Source organism: Strongylocentrotus purpuratus, unplaced genomic scaffold (assembly GCF_000002235.5).
Source record: "Strongylocentrotus purpuratus isolate Spur 01 unplaced genomic scaffold, Spur_5.0 spur5_scaffold_5, whole genome shotgun sequence".
Taxonomy (NCBI): Eukaryota; Metazoa; Echinodermata; class Echinoidea; order Camarodonta; family Strongylocentrotidae; genus Strongylocentrotus; species Strongylocentrotus purpuratus.
The window spans coordinates 34,055,613-34,080,448 of record NW_022145611.1 but is presented as its reverse complement, the minus strand read 5'-3'; the positions used below and the strand labels follow the sequence as shown (position 1 = coordinate 34,080,448).

The 24,836-nt window shown below is 34.9% G+C and overlaps 1 protein-coding gene across 2 annotated transcripts; it reads right to left on the bottom strand.

The window, feature by feature from the left end:
- Positions 1-517: 517 nt before the first annotated feature.
- LOC575899 (serine/threonine-protein kinase Nek9) lies at positions 518-24,808 on the bottom strand. Of its 2 annotated transcripts, none has more exons than XM_030999821.1 (22): positions 24,191-24,808; positions 22,146-22,323; positions 21,287-21,342; positions 20,371-20,441; positions 19,737-19,839; positions 19,123-19,172; positions 18,492-18,573; positions 17,784-17,888; positions 16,760-16,824; positions 16,250-16,358; positions 14,122-14,259; positions 13,422-13,566; positions 12,569-12,796; positions 11,569-11,615; positions 10,452-10,613; positions 9,321-9,429; positions 8,833-8,994; positions 7,770-7,943; positions 7,125-7,190; positions 5,808-6,082; positions 5,170-5,484; positions 518-4,650 (listed from the first exon to the last, which is right to left on the bottom strand). In XM_030999821.1, the coding sequence occupies exons 1-22, from the start codon at positions 24,341-24,343 to the stop codon at positions 4,567-4,569; spliced, it is 2,877 nt and encodes a 958-aa protein (XP_030855681.1). In that variant the 5' UTR covers positions 24,344-24,808; the 3' UTR covers positions 518-4,566. The 2 variants fall into 2 exon arrangements, with proteins under 2 accessions (XP_030855681.1, XP_030855680.1); XM_030999820.1 differs by having other exon boundaries at positions 5,808-6,121; positions 24,191-24,807.
- Between the last annotated feature and the right edge of the window lie 28 nt (positions 24,809-24,836).

Sequence of the window (24,836 nt, the reverse complement as noted above, 5' to 3'; positions counted from 1 at the left end):
CCTTCTGAGAATGACTAATATTTGGGGATGTATTTTGATACAACTGGAATGTAAAATCAGAGGTCCAACTAGTCTCAACTGTTGATGCAAACACTTGTTTCTTAAAGGTAAAGACCAGTTATGGTCATGCGATTGCATTGTGAAAGAAACGTTGTGGAATCCATCAGAAAAGGTTGATCATCTAGCATCTAGCATCTGCAAGGTTCTGGAATCATCAAAATGATAAGAAATTTGGCCCATTCTTCGTAAAGTTACAAGCACTATACACGGAAAGATGTATATGGGACTACCCTTTATCTCTCACAGACCATGAGAGAAACAAATTTACCAAATATATGAATTAGTAGGCGGTTTCCCGGCAAATTTTTTATCATCAAGTATTGGTCAAAACATATTCTTTCACATGATTGGTAATGAGAGCTTCCATTTCATTTTTTGAAATTGGGGCGTTTCCAATACTGGTTTTTACCTTTAACTAAGCTCAATTTGACGACATAAAAATTATCAGGTACACACATTTCATAGACATAATGTTTTTATTTTACAAAATATAAGGATAACATTAACATTTAGTGCATCTCATTCTGGTCTTCACCTTAGCTGATACAACCGCCCTGATTTGCTTATATCTTGTAAACATTATTAAGATAAAAATTACTTGTGACATGAAAACGAGTTGGTATTTAACTTTCTAGAATTTCTGGACTGGAATGTGAAAAAAATAATCCTCTTCTGGAATTGTAAGTGAAATAAATTTTAGTCTGGAAGATTTAAAAGAAAAAGATAAATAGGGCACTACAAAAGAGTAAAAACAAACAAATTATTGTTTACATTGCTTAGATTAAACATCACATTTTATCAAATATTTTATCAAATAGAACGGACCACAGTTACACAATGTAAGGAAATAGTAAGGCATACAAATGGGCACACTATTCTTTAACATGAAATGAAAATGAAAATTTTCAAAAATATTCTCATCTAGTCTAGGGGCATGAGGAATAATGTGTCATTTAGCAGTTATCACATCCATATTTAATACATTTCAAGCAAATTACAAATGTAGTTATGAAACAAAAGATTTGATTAATGATCTAACTCTTCACTCAGAATACATCAATGCATGTTATACCGTTCAACATTGAATGAAAGACAAGTGTGATGCAAATTACTAAATCTTGATTTCTTCCACTACCAGTACTACATAGTCATTCAGTATTTCTGTAAAAGTAGTCATATTAATAACATGAAATTCAAACATTTAAATCTTTTGTTTTTCCAGAGTAGTCATAGTAATTACATAGAATATGAAAATAAAGAATCATAATTTTTTATTTGTTTACAATCTAAGCTCCAATAAAAGCAAAGTTTGAGTTCTGGTAATGCTGGAACAAACATTCCAATATAACCTACACTGAATGTTCAAGAAAACAAACGTAATGGTATCTTCTGATGATTTCAGTCAAAATGTCTTTAACAGGTCAGTGATAAGAGAAATTAAGCTTAACACAATTGCAGAGACTTTTAAATATCCAAAATATTTAATTTCAGTTTCTCTTGAAATGCTGCTCCTTTACTACTTACCAAAACTCAAGGTAAGCTTTAAATAATGTGAAAAAAACCTCAAGGAGTACTGACTACTGTTATTTGTATAATGCCCACGACTTGTGCCAATGAAAAGAATAACGAAGTAAAAGTGCAGACAAATGAGACCATTATTTCAGAAAAATACATTTGACACAAAAACAGAAGACACTCTTTTTTAGTAAAAACTTACCTTATACTGTACATGATTTACTAATTCATTCTAAAAAATAGATTTTTGTTTGTAACATCATGCACTGCACTTCTCTTATATATTTCAGAAAAAAAGTTAAATTTAATATTTATCATTTACTATTTACAATACTTACATAAAATTTTAGGAAAGGAAAAGGAGCACTTATTTTAATGACAATGCATTATTCACATGAACGCTTGCATTCTATCAAATACAGCTTTAACTTCTGTCATGTTATGGCATGGGATTGTTTTAAAATAACCTTATTGAACAAGTCTATCTTGATAGCATGATACACATGTATACAATATAATAAACATACCATTGACCAATGCTAGCAGTGTATAGTTGCATGCATTGCTCCTCATTGGAACAGCCTGAATACACATTTAAGTCAACTATAAATTAAAAGGTTTTAAGATATAACATAATTGAAAATCAAACTCATTTATTACATTTCTCAAACAGCAAACTGGGCCCTGTCTTACAAAGAGTTGCGATTGATCTAAATTAATCACAAGTCCTTTTATCAATCGCAAGTTTGCAATCTCCTATGTCTTATGTACATAAATGCATTGATATCAATCCCAAATAAGTTGCGATTAATATCAACTCTTTGTAAAACAGGGCCCTGGTCTATAATACTGTACCAACATTAAAAAAATACTTCTACTTTTCCAAATTTTATATAAAACTATTGTTATGATCAGCTTCAGAAATACAATATCTAAATAAAGTGAAGTATATCAAACTGTATCCACTAGATAAACATGGTAACAGAAAGCAATGAGCAAATTTCCTCTCCTATTTCTCTTAATCAGGCTTAAATGTTCTTTTGTACATACAGCTCCTATATGCATACATGTATCATGAAGAAAAAAAACATTTTGTGTTACTTTTTACTGTTGTTTGTCAGTTAAGGATAATTACAGCATTGCACATTTTCTGTTTAATGAATGAAAGTGTGATAAATAACCCTGATACCAATTGATGAAATGCTTTACATAAAGACTACATAGGAAGGCAAGACTACAAACCTCTAGACACAGCAAGCAGCATTTTTCTTTCCTTTTGCACACAACAATAAGATATCATCTACATCTTTATGAGATTAACGCCAAATAACAAAACATATTTACATACAAAAATGAACTTTATATACAATGAAGTAAATACAGCATAGTCAGCATTCTTATCATGTACTTTTATCATGAAAGTACCAATTATAAATCAGAATCAAAGTTTAATGACACTTTTTGCATTCAGATAGCCTGAGAATCGATTACAGAAAGAAAAGAAAGCGAGATATGAAGAAAGATGTGATTGGTATGAAATGCTGCTCAAATGAAAGACAGAGGGCATATATACTGTGAACAAAATTGCATAAATCAGAAACAAGAGTTTTCATAGATCATTCAATGACATATAAACTAATCAAAAATTGCATAACATTGATTTTTACTGAAGTAGATATCAGTAAAGAAATCTTGCAAAAACCAAAACAGAATGTTGTTCTCAAACTAGCATACACTATCCTGCCAATATCAGTTTTGATAGTCTTACCATAAAGATAGTCAAAACTATTGTTGAAACTAATAAGTTTTCTTACTTGCTTCATGAAAGCATTTTCACAATTCACTTATCACAATCTACTCTGATTTTAGAATAATTCCATGATACTTAACTTCCCATTACAAGATTTAATATTGAATTAGGTACAGAAAGTTCTAATAATAATAATAATAATAATGATGATAACAATATTAATAACAAAACAATAATAATGATGGATATTTTTATAGCGCACATGGTGTTCAATATCGATATCAATTCAATAGTGATGGGCACTTCTGTAGACCTATTGGGTCCATCCTCTATGCATACCAGCTGTGGGGTGAAGTGCATTGGAAGCTGTCACGTAGAATAGAATCAAAATAGAACGCACTGCAGTACAAATCTTTCCAATATGTGATTGCATCATTTAGTTTAAAAATATAAATAATGCACAGACTTCATAAAAATTTCTTGGAATTGTCAATTTTTCAGGGCTGCAAGAAATATGAGGCACTATTTCCGTCATGAATGCTCTGTACAGACTGGTCTAGCATTAGCTGAAGACAATGTAATAAAAATCTGCTATGATTTTCTTTCTTGAAAGGCATACCGGTATAGATAAAGTGGCTTATGCTTAAAAGCCTGAATTTGGATGACATCATGATATCTTTATTTACAGATTTTCAGATAGAAATCATCTCTAATAAATTGTCTTGAAGGTTTATCCATGAAGGCAATGCTGAAACATATCCACCTAGGATAGGTGACTCCTGGAAGTGATTCAAGGTCACTTCTTGCAATTGATGAGCCTCCTCTGAGCAGTCTTGCATTCTGACGTTCATGATTAGGTATTATGAAGCACAACGCAGCTAGTGTCTTATTTGTAGCTAGAGTCATATAAGAAGCTAGAGTCATATACGAAGCCAGAGTCATATACGAAGCCAGAGTCATATACGAAGCCAGAGTCATATACGAAGCCAGAGTCATATACGAAGCCAGAGTCATATACGAAGCCAGAGTCATATATGAAGCCAGAGTCATATACAAAGCCAGAGTCATATACGAAGCCAGAGTCATATATGAAGCCAGAGTCATATACGAAGCCAGAGTCATATACGAAGCCAGAGTCCTATATGAAGCTAGAGTCCTATATGAAGCTAGAGTCCTATATGAAGCTAGAGTCATATTTGAAGCTAGAGTCATATATGAAGCTAGAGTTGTAGAAAGACAGATCACACTCCAGTTCCCTCTATCTGACTCAAGCGTTTCTCCAGCTCCAGAAGACGCACGTGCTGGTCAGATACCATGGTGAAGAGCTGAAGAGAAACACAGTCAAAATCATGGTATTACCATTCTGAAGATATGATGAAATTATTTAAACTCTCCTCCATAACATACCATGATGAATCATCTTTCCAAAATGACAAAATGAGTACATGTGACAATTTTACTTGTATCAAAATTATGAGAGGAAATGAGAATTTAATGAAGAACTTATTCATACACAATAAGAGTTTCACAGCAAAGCAGTCTATTTTCCTAGAAATAAACTAAAACGTTTTGATTTATTGCACAAATCTTCTTGGAGACCATGTTTCAAATCTATACATGTAATTAAATCTATCAGTAGATTACAACATTCCATGAGCTTATTTTAAGCTCTGACAAGTGCTCAGTTGAAGACAAAAAATCTCCTTGAACTAAGCATCTTTTCTTAATTATCAACAAAGAAATGGGAAATCATACAGGTCACAGTTGTGAGTAAAGGAGTATACAGTAATGCACACTGTATTTTCTAACACTTCAAATTGTGTGAATATCATGCAGGCTCTCACCTTCTTGTTCTCATTCTCTAGATGCGTGACCCTGTCTCTGAGAGCCTCCACCTCTACGTCCTGAGCCAAGCCCATCTTAAAGTTATCCTCGGTCTGTGATAGCGCTGCAAAGCTCAGAGGAGGTACAAAGTGAGGACGCTGGAACCCACTGTCAGAACAACTCGAACCATCCAACTCAGGTTTGCCCGATGGTGGTTTGGCTGCTGTAGAGTTGTATTGAGGTGGAGCAGCAACTTTGGGAGTGGCGGAGTTTGTGCTATCGTTGTTCATTGACTCTATCGTTGGCATGGGAATGAACTCGGCTTTCTCAAGCTCCTACAAATTAAATTTAACAAATGGTTTGCCAAAATAAAACTTAATGAGATAAATTGAAGAAAATACCTCCTCCCCCAAATTCTGTATGAAGAAAACAATTTAAAGCAACTGATAGTACAATGAATTAACGACAATAACCTTATACACCTGCACAGGAGCAAACAAATTTTCTTAACTATTTGTTATACATTTAATAAAACATGACAATTCCCACTTCAAAGTGCATACTAAAGGCAACGAATTATTATCACCAATGAAAATCCATACTGCCTTGTTACTGGACCTCAGTCACACACAACTTGTAAGACTGTTTGTATACTCACATTTTTGAGCCATGGTGGCATGGCGCTGTCTTCACCATTCTCATCATCATCTTTCCCTCCTCCATTAGTCTCCTCTCGTTGGCTCATGCTACCAGTCCCACCAGTCTCTTGTCCAGAGTCCCCTGTGTGCAACCCTTCATCATGTGACATGTTTCCTGACGTGTGATTGGTTGATGGCTCTTGCTTTAACGACTCCTGTGGTCGTGATTCAATACTCCCCGAGCTTCTCTCTGGAGTCTGGTTGGGTGCGCTCTTCTCACCATCCTGACCAACGGCTGCTGTAAAGACACTATCGTGGCTCAGTTGGGAACTCACTAAACAAAACAAAGATTAAAGAAAAACTGCAAATCCACTGCACACAATATATATGATGTAGGTTAAAATCCAATTATTTTAACATACCACAATGTAACAGCATCATCTGGAAGACCTGGGCCCCGTTGAACAAAACTTACCATTGATAGTAACTTTGCCATCAATGGTAACTACCATGGAAACCTTGATTTTGATTGGCTGTGTAGATATACAGTAGGCTTACGGTTGCACCATGTGAGAGAGGGGGGGGGGGGGAGTCCAGCCGGCACTTTAGTTCTCCTTAGAACTATAAGCTCAAGAAAGATTACCAACAGTCTTTTTCAAGACTACCAACAGTCCTTTTCAGGACTACACACACACTCAAGAAAGAAAGATTACCGACATTCCTTTTCAGGGCTCCCAATCCTCCCCCCCCCCCCTTTCTCTCTCTCATATGGTGCAACCGTAATTCTACTGTATAATACATAGTTTGTAGTCCATGAAGAGCTAGCCATCCTGCTAAAAGCCTTCAAGAGCAGCCATGAACAGCCAGGAGCTACCAAGAGTAGAGCCAAACACAAGCAAACAGAACATCCCAGGACTGCCAAGAGACTATCAAGAGGCTCCTCCTTCAAGATCGCCAAGGCTAATAGAATTTATGTTGATGAGAAGTCATGATGACCTACGTAGCTCTTGGCAGCCTTTAATATATTACACTCATTCTCGGCCCTCGGCAGATATTTGTGGCTGTCTGTCAGTAGACTGATTACAGTCTCTTGCCAGTTCTTGGATGCTCTTGGATGCTCTAAGTAGCACCCATGGGGAAGGAAAGTTCAGCACACTAAGATTAGTTTTCAAGGAAATGCAAAACACACTTGCCATTTAGATTATTCCACACTGTGTGCATAAACCTTATAAAATAAATCGTGGAAAATTAGTTTTGAAATTATACCCAAATTAACAACACACAGAATCCATGAATTAATAATATATTTTGAAAAGTGCATATGAGAGGGGTTTTACCTTTGCTTGAATTACTATCCATCCGTGGTGTGCTGCGGAGGGTCTTTGGTTTGGATACCACTTTTTCTGTAAATGATAAAAAGTATAAACATTGATTAATTTTGTACATTCATAAACTATGTACATTCATAAAATCTGCTATAAAGTACGAAGGTTAACCCGTAAATCCTATGATAGATTAAAGCACAAGTATAGAACCAAAGAAGATCATTTAGTACTACTGATAATATTCCCACATGGCTATGAATTCTCACAACACTTGTAATGGTTTAGAGTTTCTGACTTTATGATTGTGATTTACACATATGTTTTATTTCAACTGCATACATGCCAACATTTGAAAATCAGAAATCTGTACAAATTATGCTATTTTCAAAAAAAAGAGGAACAATCCTAACTCTCCTATTCAATACTACAGACAAATTTGTACAGGAAGAGGAACACCTGCATTAAAATGATAATTATCTTCTCCCAAAAAGAGGAATGTTCCTCTTTAATCTGAACAGTTGGCATGTATGCAACTGCAGAGTTGAACTAGCCCTTGGCTACACTGCATTTATATTATGCCAATATCTAAAAGCAATGCAATCTATAGATTATTGGTTAAACATATTCCAATATTCAAGATGTCCAAGTGATTGTTACCGGCAATGATGATGGTATGCCAATATCTACATGAGAGACCAGAGACCATATGAAGTGATCCAAAGACAGGTTTAGGTGTAGAGACGGATTGTTTCTTCTTATGGCTCCCAGTGAGATCATCACCGTGTCCAAGACGACCGCTGTCAACATGGCCAAACGAGAAGATCTGGTTGTCTGCAAGGGTAAAGTTAATCATTAGTTACATCGATCAAAGATCAACAAAATGGTAGGGAAAGATTATTGGTTCAGATTATACATGTGTTTCTAGGTATTATAAGATGATGACGTGGATCCTAATCAATTGATTGGTTGAAAACGTACACGTTACTAGGCATTTGTTTTGCCTAACGCGTAATCGTGCGTAATTTGGGTAATGACCGGTCATTTTCAAAATCATGTTAGAAAACATAATTTTATAAAACAAATAAAACATAATCTTATAAAACAAATAATACACCTCATTTTGATCGGACATTTAGTAAAATTACCCACTCTTGGTACCTTCAAAACAGTCCAAACGCCCTCGGCTGTCGCCTCACGCGTGTTAGACTGTTCCAAAGGTACCTTGTGTGGGTAAATGCCCTCACTGATGTGTATTATTTGTGTACTAACCCATTGCCTACAGGAATCAGAAAGCTCATGTATTAAATCATCCAGAACTGACAAAATCAGTAGTTAGTGGATTATCAATATACAAGTACATGTAATCTACCATATTTAAATTCTGAAATGCCTCTCTTCAGCACATTTCATTGTACACACTGCCCAAACACAGTATGGATATAATAACGATCTCAACTACAAAATGTAAATTTGTTGCACTCCTATATTTTAGGCAGGTTTGTTGGGCTTTCTCTTTTGGTGCATTAAAACAATTAGCACTCAAAACTGAGGATAAGAAAAGAGATTAAGAAACAAAGAGAAAGAAACTTAAATATTCAAAACGTGCATGCAACTTGATGAGTTCACTCTTGATATCTAACTAAATACTTTGAGCTATTGAACATCTACATGACTTGGACAAACCGAAACTGATGAAGCTGTGAAGAGATACATAGCATACCTGTGGTAGCAATGATAGTGAAGCCATCTCCACAGCTAGCAGTCACTACATGTTTACCGGTGAGAAATCCTTTCACTTCACATATGCCAGATCTTCCCTTGCAGTCTCCCACACCAAGCTGACCATACTGATTAGAACCGAACATGATCAGACGACCAAAATCTAAACACAAAATAGAATAGCAACTGCAATTACCATCAATTATTTACAAGTTGTGCCTTAGAATGAGAAATAGATTTGTGTCAGGTATTTTGAACTACCACTATTCAAGATATGTCACTTTATGAAGTTTTCCTTTCTCAAGTCTTGTACATCTTTTGACACCAAGTTTTCAAAAAAATAGGTTAGTAGTTTTACAGAGTCATGTGACCTTTTGTGACCTCATGCTAGCCTGGAAATGTTTGTTATCAACATTCCATTCCACAGTGATTATGAAGGAATATTTCAGTATATGATCTTGTTTTCTAGATCTACACAATATTACTTACTGTCAATAGTAGCCGAGTGTGTATGTCCTGCTGATACAGCCTTGATGTTATATCTGTTCAGAGGTTTCACTAACGTAGGAATATCCTTGTATGGGATGTCATAGCATTCCTGCAAACAAAACAAAGAAAAGCAATTACATTATCTCTCTATTTTAATTAATTTTAACAGTTATCTTTTATTCATTGCAAAAAGATTCGCACCAACCAACATGTTGGCATCACTGAATCACAGTTCACTGCATCTATACAGACCTGCCAACCTCTGGAGTTCAAAAACTGTATTCTTTAGTCCCAAAAGTTGTATTTTACTGACAAAAGTTGTATTCTTGAAAATAAACACGGATTGTTACGCGTTTCAATGCCTCTTACAGTTTCTACCTACAGGAAGAATTTTTTTATTGATCATTGGTTGAATATGCATGATTTCGTCATGACTGGTGTGTTCGATGAACCAATGAACATCCCCAAATTGCCAATGTGAGATGCGTGTAGGATACTTTACAGGACAGAATGGACATTTTGCCATTGAAAATGGCGGACGCACACACAAAATATTAATTTTTTTTTTTTTTTTTTTTTTTTTTTTTTTTTGAAAATCGTATTTTATTAAGGAAAATCGTACTGTCGTATTTGCTTCTAAAAATCGTACTAAATACGACTAAATCGTACTGGTTGGCAGGTCTGTCTATACCATTTATACTAGGTATGTCTCACACACTTGAATCAATAATCTGAATTTACACAATAAATCTTTTCTATTATTTCAATACCGCTACTCCTTCAGTCATCATTAATCACATACGTTTGCAACGATTGCTTTATCATATGCTTCTTAAAATTGAAGATATGCACATGACCTCAACACTTCAGCCAAGGTTTGCTCAGTCTAGCAACATCTGATGGAAGCATAATGGATTCACTCCAGAGAAATGCTTTATACACAACCAGTGACGCTAAACACTTTATCATCACATGATTCTGGAAAGAAGCACCTATCACCATAGGGCTATTGGAAGAAAAACTCATTCATCGATAAAAGACTTGGGTAAAGTGATCTATTCTATTTGTATAGGTATAGCTTTTGTGATGTTTATACTATTATTCTAAACTGAATTCAATTGTTTATCTCACCTTCACTATTCTCTTCCTAAGACCAGCTGTGACTGTGTTGAATCCTAATCTATTATGCTCATTGCTACCACAAGCATACACCTTGCCATCCGTAGTCAGGAAGAAGGATCCTTCAGAACCAGCACTCACTGTCTTGATCTCTTTCTTGCCTTGGAATGTGACCTGGGGAGATACAAAAAGAGACAGTAGAGGGTGGGAGAGGGAGAGAAATTGGGGAGAAAAGAGGTAAGAGGGAAGGGAAGGGGAGAGAAGATGGAAGATAGGAAGAGAGAGAGAAAGAAAGATACTTTTATAATTCATTTGTTCTATTATATATTGTAATATCATATGGTTTATATATGTCATTTAACTTGTGGATATTTGAGAGGAAAATAAATCAAATCAAATCAAAGATGAAGACAAAGAATAGAATGTCATAATAACAGCATAATTTCTATATGAAAATAAAATCTTCCTCCCCATTTACAAAACTGTTTTGTATTGGTGTTATATTTTTGACAAGAATATATAGCTACTCAGAACTCGTAATATCTCAAGTGATACGCATATACTTATTCAAAGAGAAGAGCAAATCTTTAACTACTCATGTGCTATATTATCCTGTAACAATAAATAGTACTTACAGAAAAGAAAAAAACCTTTCAATTGCTTTTTTAGAAGATGTCTCTAAATAAAAAAACTCTAAATAATCACTGAGTATTTCTCTGTTTCTGAGACAGCTGTAATACATGCCCTTTCACTAGGTTAATCTAACTTCATTCATGCTGTTTCAGTATCTATTCTCCAATTAAAGATCTAAAAAACACTGCTGTGTTTCAAAGAACCCTATATCTCCAAGAAAGATGATATATTAGAATAGTCACATTTTGTTTCCTGGATTAATCCCAGGCTTCCGGCTGTACTGAGCACACAACATGCATGCAGAGTGCCAATACCCATTGATAATTATCACTTGCAGCATAATATTCATTCTTATTTCCTATAATAAAAAGTATATCACTCTCCTAACAGACAAATCCAATCATACAGATAATAATAATAAAGTCAACCCTAACTTTATATCACTATCCTGCAAGCAAGGTAAAATGAGTTTCCATAACATAACATGAAATCCTACCTTTTGGGGCAGCTTATAATCATCTTCATTGCCAAGTCCAAGCCGGCCTGTTTGAATCAAGTCAAATCAAGTCAAATATTAATCATATTAATACATCTTTAATGCAAATATACATGTATCCCTAACTAAACATTACAAAATTATCCATACTTTCTTGAAGAGGCAAACAAATATTCACAGAACACACATTTTCATGCTAAATTGCATTAGCAAGAACATTTTGGAAAATAAACAGAATTATATTCAATTCAATTCAATTCAATTCATTTTATTCATTTCCATTTTCAATAAAAACAATACAAAGGTATATACAATGATAGGCATTTGCAATATATAAGAAAATGAAAATAGGGAACTAAAAAAAATAAGGCTAAATGGCCTTGTGGAGGCATAGTAGTTAACAGTAGTTAAGATATTTACATATACAAACAAAACTAAAAAAGAAACATACATCCAATTTTGAGAGGGTGCAGTTGACACAGTACATGAGAGTTAGTATTTATGGAGGGTACATCTAAAAATCAATGAATATCATGTGTTATGCTTGCATAACTGCATGATAATTGATTCCAACCCTTAAACGGTATGCTGAGCCAATGAAACTGGCTCAGAAACAAATATTCACATAACGTACATTTTCATGCTAAATTGGATTAGCAAGAACATTTTGCAAAAAATAATAATAATAATTTCACACTCTTCTATCCAATTTTGAGAGGGAGCAGTGGACACATTATGTGTTATGCTTCTATAATTGCATGACAATGGATCCCAAGCATAAAACTAATCCTACATGTAACCCCACCACTGGACCTTAACCCTGATTTGCTGAGCCAATGGAACTAAAATGTAAACAAAAAATCACATAGATCCAAAGAGATTACTCTTATGGGACATAAGACAAATGGGAGAACGGCCAATCAGAACTAGTTTGACCTATACCTTGTTTTCAACTTATAGAAGTATAATACATGCAGTGACACATACAAACCAGACTTACCAAACTCTCCACACCCCCAGGAGTAGACCTGCTCGTCTTTGGTTAAAGCTAGAATGTGGTTATCACCGCAGGAGATCTTATTCACTGGTCTCTCGTTAAAGAATGATACCAGGATGGGACTTTTCACTTCTTCCTCATCATCATCGTCATCATCCTCTGGTTCGTAGTCCTCACCTCTCCCCAAGCAACCGTAGTAGTCAGAGCCAAATGTGTAGACTTGTCCTTCATCTGCAGAGGAAAGGAATGGGGAAACAGTCTGTCACATAACACAGTCAAACCTGTCTATAGCGACCGCCCAAGGGAAACACAAAAAGTGGCCTTTGTAGACAGGTTCCTTTAGTACATGATTCAATGAAAAATCATTTTCAAGGGAAACGACAAATGTGGCCTTTGTAGACAGGTGGTCACTAAAGCAGGTTTGACGTTGTATGATTTTCATGAATGACGATTTCAGGGGATCCTTATTACAGGCCTACCGGTGAGTTGGATACTCTCAATACTAGATAACTCCTGTAATCTATCTGCTGTTGCTTAGCATGGGTCCACCATTAGGTGCATGAAATATGAGAGGACATGGCCATAGAGTGAGGGGATGGAGTAAGAGGGGTTGAATCATTATCTTTTCATACTACCTTTTCCATCTTCCTTTATTTTCCTCTTTCCCCCCCCCCCCCCCCCTCTGCATTCTGATAGGAGATTCATGTGCCCCCCCCCCCCATCCTAAACTACTAGTATAATTAGAAGTACAAATATTGCAGGCCTTAAAAAGCACTGCAAAACTCCCATCCACATATCAAAAACCGGTACATATATTTGATTTATCAGTTTGATGACTTCATTAGATCAGACTAACCTGTTATACATGCAGTGAACTCTTCTCCGCATCCAACAGCTTTAATAGGTATTCCCTGTAGCTTCTCAACCTTCTTAGGAGCTTTGTAACAAGCTGTATCTCCATGTCCAAGCTGACCAACCAATGCTTGACCACCATGGACATTCTAAATAATAAGGTCAAGGGAGTTGCAATGTTATTCCTGAAATGAAACGATCTAATTCTTTTGCGAAAGATATTAATATGTGGCACAAACAAAATGTTTTAAAATCATCTTGCAAAGACTTAACTTAGATGACTTTTTGGGACTTGGTTATTTCATGTAAAGGCTGATTGTCAAAGAAGCACAATTAAAACAAAATGAATCATTGAAACAAAGAAAGAACTTCAATGAACTAACTATATATTATATATCACTAGTACATATACTATTAAACACATAAAGAGCCAGTCTTGTTTGACGGATAACAAGAACTATAAATCAGTCTCTTGTTTAATGTGTATAAGGTACTGCATTCAGTACTGTCATGCAACCAATCCAAGAAATATTGATACTGAAGAAGACTCTTTAGAATGAATTAGTTAGAAGGGACCCATATTATGATCAGTCAAATAGGACCTGCCCTAACATTGTTGAATGAAGCAAGATCTTTTCGGAACAATGATGTGTTACGTCTAATACGAGACTTCCTCCATCTCAATCTTATATGGATATACTTACAGCCCAGGTAAAGATCTCCTTTTCTACCGTGACAGAGGCAAAGTGAGAGTGGCCTGCTGCTACCTGTAAGGCACGGTTTCCGTCTTTGAATGCTTCCAGCTTCAGCGGAGTTAGGCGACCTCCTCCCCAGTAGAATACCTAATTCAAAGTAGATTACAAAATAAATACCAGTAGACATAATACCCTATACCTAAACTTCATAAACACTTATGTACAGTATGTAGGAAATATATGGGACTGGGAATAATGTGATTATAGTTTTATATCTTTGTTACAATAGCCTAAAGAGTAATCTTTTTCACTTTAACCCTTACTGTACTGGGGGGGGGCCTGGGAGGCCCCCCCCTCGACATTTTCGGAGATTGCGCCGCAACCGCTTGGAATTTTGAATTGTCGTTTCATGACTTTTTTCCCTCTAGTCTTACGCACATTTTGATACCATTTTCGTCGAAATCGGATATACCTGTAAGGCGTTACATAACAATTAGTATGCGCATGTCATCAAAAAAAAAAAAAAAAAATGAAAATCGCATCAAAATTTGCATAAATTATCATTATTAATTACATTAAAATAACTTTTTTGTGTGAGAAAAGAAGTTTCATATGGATAATGAGTTTCAACATTCAAAAAGTGGAGTTTGACACGTTTTCGGTAAAATGCATAAAATTAGCGCGTTTTGCATAATTAATTAGGCTAACGACAAAAATTTGCATATTCGGAAAAAACTAATTATACCATCTTGTTCCTTACGTAAATATCTACAAACATGCAAATTTTCGTGTTCATCGGACAATCGACGGCCGAGATCATAGGGGGGGGCCTCCCAGGCCCCCCCCCCCCCCAGTCAGTGGGTGCTCAAAATAGCCCAGTACAGTAAGGGTTAACTGATACTGCAATTTATTCACATGAGAGTATACCTAACTGAAACAACAACAAACAAGTTATCTACTTTACATATATCATTATAAGTACTAAGTACTCATCAATCATCTATTAAATGACATTTGGAAACTAGAAGCATTTAAATGCTATTTCTAAAGCTTACTCGAATTACCTAGACATGTTATCGAACATTACGTGTTTAATAAGACAAAACTAGAGCAGCATTTTCATTAGACATATTTTTAGCAAAGGATGCATGCAGGCAATTGTCTATCAAATGTATCATTGCTATTTATATATATATATATATATATATATATATATATGTAGGCTAATACACAGCATGAGGCAATGACTTTATTAATCAGATTTGTCATGATTCAATGACACACTGAAAGGAACGTACCATTCTGTATTTGTCAATCATTCTCTTTTGCATGTCAGCCTATTATCTATCAAATATCAGCTACTCATGTGTACATGAATATACATGTAGACAATGATACTTTTTAACAAATGATAAATATCACATTTTTATTGTGATGTGAATCAACACTAATTTGGAAATGAACAACTGCAGACAAATTAAAAATAATAATAAAACAATTAAAAAGCAGTGCATCATTGGTGCTTCAACAATGGCAGAACACAGCTGTATCTTTGGGGGTAATAGAAAGTAATGTAATTAACCATGACAACCAACATCCATCATATTGCGTACTCTGTATGTGCAACTAGGATCAATCAATTAGATCTACGTGCTAAGTAGAAATGGGTCAGAAAGGGTATTAATAAATAATAATGAGGTCTGGGAAAGGTCAAAATAGCATAAAATTGAGAGCTTATGTGCATTCTATACTCAAGAAAAAGAAAAAAATACTGAAGATGATGATGACTGTGATGATGATGATGAATATGATGATAAAGATGATAATACTTTGACTACTACTACTACTACTAATAATAATGATAAGAGAATTGCTACTACTAATGACGCTGATGATGATGATGATGTTGATGAATATGATGATACTTCTACTACTACTACTACTTCTAATGATGATGATGATGATAAGAACAACAACAGTCTCATAATTACTAGAACAGTTCAACCCCTTTTTCTCATCTACCCAAACAGTGTTTTAGGTACCAGTAAATAAGGCTCAAATGAAATAATGCAAAAGTGGGGATGACAGAAGATGGAGGTGAGATCTGACCAGGCAAAGAGTTCTTTGTCATACATACCTCACTGTTTGTGAAGGTAACAACAGGAACTGTTTCTGCTTGAAAGCTGCTCTGACTTTTAGCTCTCCTCACGATGCCATTCAGCTCCCAAACCTTTCTATTTCTTTCTCTATATTAATCAAAGATCAAAGAACACAGTTATCACTGTAGCTTGATATAGTAATACAGATTGTAAGTCATACATATTCTCATAAGGGGGAAAAAAATGAAATCACTTTGAAAATGTTTATTAACATTTGCTAATCTTATGCATTCCTATTCTAATAGCTGTAAGAATACAAAAGCCAGTGTATATTTACATCTAAAATTTAGATTCATTCAAAATGACAAGTACATCACTCACAATACTTCCCCTTCCACCCCCTATCTCTAGCAAACAAAAAAACAAAAAACAAAAATCAACAACAGAAATAATAATGATAACAAATATGATTTAAAAAATGTTTATAAAAAAAAGAATTACATATAACAGGAACATTTTTAAAAATGTAGAAACAATATCAAACTTACTTTTTCTTGTCACTTAGTAACGGATTTGCCATAATTTCAGCTGCACTTGGTCTGTTTTCTGGGTCCTAAGCAAGAAAGATTCAGAATAGTTTAACTATTTACTACTGTATCTGAACAGATTGTCAATAATACTGGCTTAGTCAGCAGACAGTGAGCAGTGCGAAGCCAAAAAAAGATATCAGCACAATCAACATTCCTTCAAAAAATTTCAGATACAACAGAAGCTCCATAAACAGAAAACAAACAAGAAAAACTGAGAAAGAAAATATGACTAAATACTTGAAAGTTGAAACATATTGATATGGCAGTGTTGCTATGCCAACGCTGTCCGTATGTCAGCACCAATTAAGAGTCGAGGGTGTTTTGTTTCCCCCTTGTCAGCCCACACTAGATTTGTCACGAGGTCATTTCACTCTCATGTGTGGTCTTTCAATAGTGATTTCTATTCTACTTCTCTTGCGTTCAAAAGTTTCTTTCTCACAAGTAATGACTGTGCATCCTAGGTTTTAAAACCAAGCTGTCAGGACTTTCAAAATATAAATGATTTATTCACAAGCTACATTACAGAAGTCTGGAATAATCCATTTGGTGTTCTTGATTTACTCTCAGTCTCTTGAATTTCACAATTAATCACTTAACAACTATTCATTGGTATGAGTGCACTAGGACAATCTAAATATCTGATAAAGGAGAGCTGTACATGGCTTGACAACATTCTGCCACACTGTACTGATAGAATATTGAAAATGTAACATGTCTCGTTGAAATCTAACTTGGACAATTGATTATTTGATAAGGTGAAATAATCATATGTTGATTTGAAATATTTTTTAACACTCATGGAGTGGATAGCTGTTCTTCATAGGGGTCCAAGTCAAACAACAAAAAGAAACATATGAACAAACAAATATACTCATAACAAGCAATCATAAAAAAATCATCATATCAAAGAGAAATGCAATTTTTGTTCTTTCTTTCTCTTTGCATCCCTTGAATCCCAATAGCCAAAAATTGAAAAGGGTACCTTGGCAAGGAGTTGTGTAACTAGGCTGTGCATCTCTTTGCTGTATCGTTCATCAATGTCTTCATGTTCTTTCTGTACAATCCCCCATACAACCTTCAGCTGATTCTGTAAAGCAGAAAAAAAAGAAAAAAAAGAAATCTCAAAATGTGCCCATGTTTCACTCTCTCTTATCCTATCATCAGTTGAGAGCCAGAAGGGCATTAATTACCTCTGTGGTAAATTATATGACTTAACGCCCTTCTGGCGACGAGACACTATCTTTTTTTTGTGATCAAGAAATTTTTCCACTGAACAATGATTACTGCTATAAGTTTGCATTACAATCCTACAAGAATGACATTGAAATGAGTTTGATGTTTCATTCTCATTCTCTCTCTCTCTTACTGACATTCTCTCTCTTTCTCTATTTCTCTACCAATCAATCACACCATCATTTTTTAAATTGAGAATCAGTAATAACTTTCAATTACATCCAACATTATATCTTTCCTAAAATGGTCTTACATGTACAGTATGATTTCTGAACAAGTTTACTAATCTGTTTTGAATGCACCGCTGTAAAACAACAGTTTAAAATATCACACTCCAGTATTTTTATTTGATTTAGCCCGATCCAGAACAATGGAAATTCAAACACAATTTAGAGCCTCTTTGAATGTATCACTCAGATAGGTTTTTAAAAGGTTGAAATAAAAGAAATTCTCCTACCGAAGCCTCAAATACTCTTCGGAGAGTGAGAAGTTCATATAGCACACATCCTATGGCCCATACATCACTCTTAGCATTGTATCTGCAAGCAAAAACAACATATTTAATTCAATAAGCTTATGAATTAAATACTTTTTTATATTTACATAAAATTAAGAATGTGACATAGTATGTGACAAAAAGAAACAGACAAATACAGATATTCTTTACAATACAATCGTAATATATATCATGGGAAGTTACATGTATGCAATTATGCAGTTATTATGAAAATTTGTGTACCGGTATGTTTATGTTACATGAACATTTTAAATATGCAGCTACAATTTTGTCCAAAAATATTTGTCAGAGTTGACTATTGTACTTCCATCATCTAAATGTTGCTCTTTGAAACACATTGTTGCGCCTACTTATCCTGTACAGTGTACAAGTGTACTTCAAACATTGCATTTGCATGTAAATGTAAACATCTGATTCCTAGAGAAACAAAACATATTTTGTTGTATTCCTAGTATAAGAGATCTTATAATCAATCTGAACAAAATTTATTTCCATTCACCCCCCCCCCCTTATGTTTACATTTGAAAGTTGATAACAAATGTTCAAATCTTAGGTCTTCTTTACTACTTACTGCTGCCCTTTGACTAACTCAGGTGACATGTACAAAGGAGTTCCAACCACCTGTTATAAACACAAAGCATACAAAATGTAAAGTCAATGATATATCTATATATGGACATTTATTTTCATACAGGACAGGGTTGGTGACTTTTTGTTCAAGTCTGCACCAACAAATTTTGATCTAAATTGAACCAATCAAATAAAGTGAAGTACAGTCAACACTGGTTCTTTTGATTTCCCTGCATCAGTGATTAAACCAGGATTGATATCACTCCAAAGGAAACTCCAAGCTTGAGAGCATTTAATAGAAAAGCATCTAAAAACAGATTATAACAAAATTGGAGATACAATAATATAATAATAAATCACTCAACAAATGTACAGTATACAGACATTTCAAGTAGTCAAATTAACTATTTCACTGTAATCGAATTTGGAACAGCTTTCCATATAATTCTCTCCATTAGAGACATTATACAAAGTCTAAAGTCGAATACAAATGGAAAAAACTGCAGGGAAATTCATACATTTCAAATCGTTTTTATCAGTCATTATTTGAAAATTCTACATGTAGCAAAGTGAAAAAAATACACAGCTCATTATTTTGAACGAAGGTCTGCTTACCGATTCTGCCATTTTATCATCCCCTAAAACCTTTGAGATGCCAAAGTCACCCACTTTTATCAATCCAGATTTGGTCATGAATATATTGAGTGTCTTGATATCTCTGAAATCGATAAGAAGGGGTTGAAAAATCATATTCAATTATACTATACAAGCAAGAATCAAAACATATGTATACGTAATTGTATTTCTTCTAATTTGCCACAAATATCAATAAAATACATTACATGACCTTTGGTGGCAGCTGCAGAAATATAAAAGTTTATGTTGCATAGATGAAAATAATAGAGAATGGTTACAGAAAGATTTGAATTAAAATTCTTTACATTTTCATGATTGTAAAAAGCTCTGTGCACACAGCAGTCAATGCATACATACTGTAACAGGCCTTAAATTTCAACATTTTTAGGGCAAGGCCACTTTTCTGTAGGGCACATTCCTATATTACAGCACCAATAGGAAGAATTGGAAAGGGCACACAAAATCTCCAAGGCCAATGAGAGGGGCATTGAGGCCAATCAAAGGGGCATCCACGGCCATGGCCTTGGTGGCCTTGGATTAATTTTAGGCCTGCATGTAGTATTGATAATTATACAGTACTGTATCACACAATATTTTTCCAAATATAGTTTACCTGTGAAGAACATCTATTTGATGGATATAGGCCACAGCAGACACCGTTTGGAAAAGATACCATAACACCAACTGCAAGTTGAATGTAATATTAAAACAATGGTTTACTTGCTTGAGTTGCTTCTGATGAAAAATAAAAGAATGCTTTCAATTAATATGTACAAAGCACACACACAAAACAAGGTATGGTTGTTCTGAAATCCAAATGTTCCAAGATTATAATAGTTCACACATATCTTCATGAGAGAGGTTTTATCCTTATATTACATTTGTTCAATAAATCAAACTTACATGTACATGTATGTTCATCCTCATTCATCCTCAATATCTGAATAAACTTTCGTCCCGATTACTTAAGAATCCAATTAAATGTAAATTCATTTGATACAGAACATTGGTTCTTGAAAAGGAGCAGAATAAGAAATCTATAGTATTTGGGCCTTTAAAAAAAATGTATATAACAAGCAATTATTTAACAGAAATATAAACTATAGGTACATGACAGACCCACATAACACTAGCTAACACCTTTGCAATGGTGGAAGGCTGGAAGCATATACCCATGGTCCCATACTGTATGACACACTGACACTTGTTGAGAGGTGTTGCCTCACAATAATGAAGTTTTGAGGTTATCAAGGTTACTTCTACAAATCATTTCTTTACTGTTGAAATGGAACACAATACAGTCGTACACTGAGACAGCTTTCTATCATAACAAGACACCTTCCTTTAAAAACTTTGCTTGTATTTATAGTTACACTTGAATAATGGTATAAAGTGACATGTGAAGTACAAAATATTTCAAACAGGAGTGCAAACTTATTCACAAACTTACAAACAGATTCATATTTTTCTTAGTAGAAGAAATAAGACTGAACTAAATGTGATCAAGACAAAGTGATGGGAATGGTTACCTCTTCTTCAAACAGTGTGCCATCTTGATGAACAATTTTCTCATACAGAGTACCCCCTGAAAATGAATAAGATAAATTTCAATCTGTAATACTTAATTCATAATCGTTTCCAGAAACATAATATTCATTACAATATACAGAATAATATTATTCTAACCAGCTTGTTCTTACTGAAAGTGCTAATAAGGGATGACAATTACACACATCTACTCAATTACACAATGTTATTGGAAACGGTATTAGAGATATTTAAATTATAATGGCAAATGTCAGTATATATATTTTCACTTGTAAGTTGGAAAATAAAAATAACTTTAAAAAAATGCACTTTGTAATAGAGCTGATACTGTTTAGAAATACTGGGAAATAAAACCTATGATAAATGTTGGCCTAGTGAGTTAGGCAATATAACTTATATTCTTATTTATTTGACTGAATTACTTCACTTTCAAAAGAAAGACACTACCTACATGTATATGCTGCCAGTAATAAACTGCAATATAAACATAATAACATCATTTTTTTTCAAATTATACCAACCATCGACTTCACAGTGACCGTCCACTCTATTTTCTAAAATCTTAGTTTGATCCGTTTAATATGATCTTTCAATTATTATTATAGATAACCAATTGTTGAGTTTATCTTTGACCACCTAGAAGCACGGAGGACAACACATCTTCTCAAAATCAATGACCAAGACAGTAGCTACATGTACATGTATTACCTGTAACTGTTGAAAATAGCGTATGAAAGATATCAACTTCCAACCCAACGGAAATGCATGATGAAACTGACACTTTATTCTACATTTATTTTAAATGAGTTAAAAGATTTGCTTTGAAAGTATTTAGCTTACCATTGGCATACTCCATCTCAATGAAGAGAGATTGATCATCTAAGAAATGGTTGAAGTAGGAGATTATATTTGCATGATTTAGCATGGAGAGGATCTCTATCTCATTCTGAGCATCATACATCACTCTCTCAGAGCAACGCGTCAAATTGACCTCCTTCCATACAACCAATGAGTTGTCCTGGGGATGAACAATGCACAGAAATTACCTTTCTTATTTCTAGTTTCTTGCATTACAGTGTATATGACACAAAGCTAAAATTAGATGCTGCTTGTACATTAAGTATCGGCGTGCATGGTGATGTAGATATACAGTAGGCTTGCGGGTGCACCATGTGAGAGAGAGGGAGGATTGAGGAGTCCTGAAAAGCTAAAATTGTAGAATTTCCTAACAATATTTGACTGAGAATAGTAGAAAAATCTTATTTGCTTGAGATTGAGAACATACATGTAACTCTTACCGGTAATAATTCAAGTGACCATGACCAACATGGGATGGTAATAATATTACTTGACAATATGTCTTGACCGATTTGTGGATTATACAAAATTGATGATAAATTCTTCCCTCATATATCACTGAATTTCTTTCTTTTCTTTTCTTTTCTCAAATCTTTGCTTTCAATTACAAATTCAAATAGTACACAATAATACTAATGACAAGAAAATACTTGTATGATAATTTTCTCAAATTTAAAGTAGGCAAAGATGGCTAATTTTGACAAACAATTATATTTGACAAGGTCAATGTTTTGATTAATAATGTAAGCGAAAACATCTAAAGAAAGCATTAAAATGCTCAAAGCTTAATTATTAAGATAGAAATAAATGTCAACACTCAATAAGGATAAGAACTATTATTAGTAATACATTCTGATAAATGATAACTCTAAAATATCTTCTTCTTCTTCTTCAGGATAATCTGCCTCCTTCACTGCTAAAGATTCTTGCAGATGTATAAGTGCATGTGTGCAAATCCCTACAATTATCGTCCAGAGCTGTAATACCATCCCATAATTCCCATTAATAATCATTCCATCATCCTTTTGAATGATTTTTCCAGTTTCAAAAGTTATATAGACCCTAGTAACTAACTAGGATTACCGGTATAATGTTTTTTCCTTAAACAAATTTCTTCACTGTTGCATCTATCAATGAAATCAGAAAATGAAACAGAAAACAAAACATAACATAAATCTCATCTGATCAGTTAGTAAGGAAGCCATCATTCTCAGGTTACCTCCTAATTGGTGGGTTATTACCTCCTTCAGTGTTATATACCATGAACACTTCAGAACTACACCGCACTAGAGGCATTTACACTACAAGCAAATACAATCTGTTTTTTCACATTCAAGAGTTTTGTCAGAAGTTGCTAGGTACATGTAGCTAGGATACTACCCATAAACACACCAAAAAAAACGGATAAAAAAAATCCACTTCTGTTTTGTGTTTTTTTAAATACTGGCCGAAACTCCACCGGTTTTAGCAGTGTAAATGCTCACTCTTGTAGTGATTCAGCCTGAGCCAATACGGCTCTGGCGGGTATAAACCCATATGCGCGCAAGTCCCGCATTTGGCGACACCCTGTTGTCTAATAACCGCCCCGTCACTATACTCTCAAAACACTGGTGAATTGTTCAGGTGCTGACATGACACTCCTCGCGATCACTTGCAGAGCAGTGACAAGCGACAAAAAAACAGAATTAGGAAACACCAACATATTTTAATGGGCGTTGCCAGTATTGTTTGTATAGTCTATGGTATGTAAAAAGATAATGTTTTTTAAACTGTTTTTTTCTGCAATGTAAATTGGCCTACCGGTATTGTAACTCAAGGCATCTTCATCTCAAGTTTCTCTCTAAGTGTCTCACATTAACTTTTAGTTTTGTTACTGTTAGCTCCGTCTCTCTCACTGACACTGGCATGACAACACCCCCCCCCCCCCCCACCACCATCCATTCTGGCTTCATCCTAGGCCCGCCCCTTCTTCAATATTAAACATGACATGTTATCAAAATTTGATGCTGAGTATGGACCTCTCTCACCTCTGTTTTCCTGTACAGAACTGCTTCACCAAAAGCTCCCTTTCCAAGCACTCGAACAGGTGTGTACATTTCCTCCTGTATGGGATCATTGCCACCGGGCAGAAAGTTTGTTGAGCTCGGGGAGGAAAATCCTCCATCTTCCGTAGCCGCCATGGTTTTGTCTCGGTCTCTAAAAATTGCCTAAGTTATGACACAAAACGATTCAGGCAAACATGCCAACGTCCAAATGACTTGTCATCAAGAACTTGAAAGACTTGAACCAGAAATGTGTAGCTAGCTAGCTAGCCGCAGACTCCGGGGATCTCCGCGGAATCGAGATCAACATAACAACACTGTCGAGAGCTCGAGAGCTAGATCATCTGCAGTGTAGTGCGCTCCATGGAGTACAGAGCTAGTAGCGACCTCGACCTAGCAGCTAGCAAATTACGCACATTGAATAAGTCGTCTAAAACCCAATTATAGTAAACATGCCCAAACTTAGTTCGGCCAAATAGACGTAGGGTCGTAATTAGGCGTTGATAAAGAGTTAGATAGGGTGACTGGATCGGACAGGAAGGGGTGGCAGGGTGACATACATCCCCAAAACGACTCCCTAAATTCTTGAGAGCTTGAGACTGCAGAGAGGGTGGAGAGAAAAAAAAAGAGA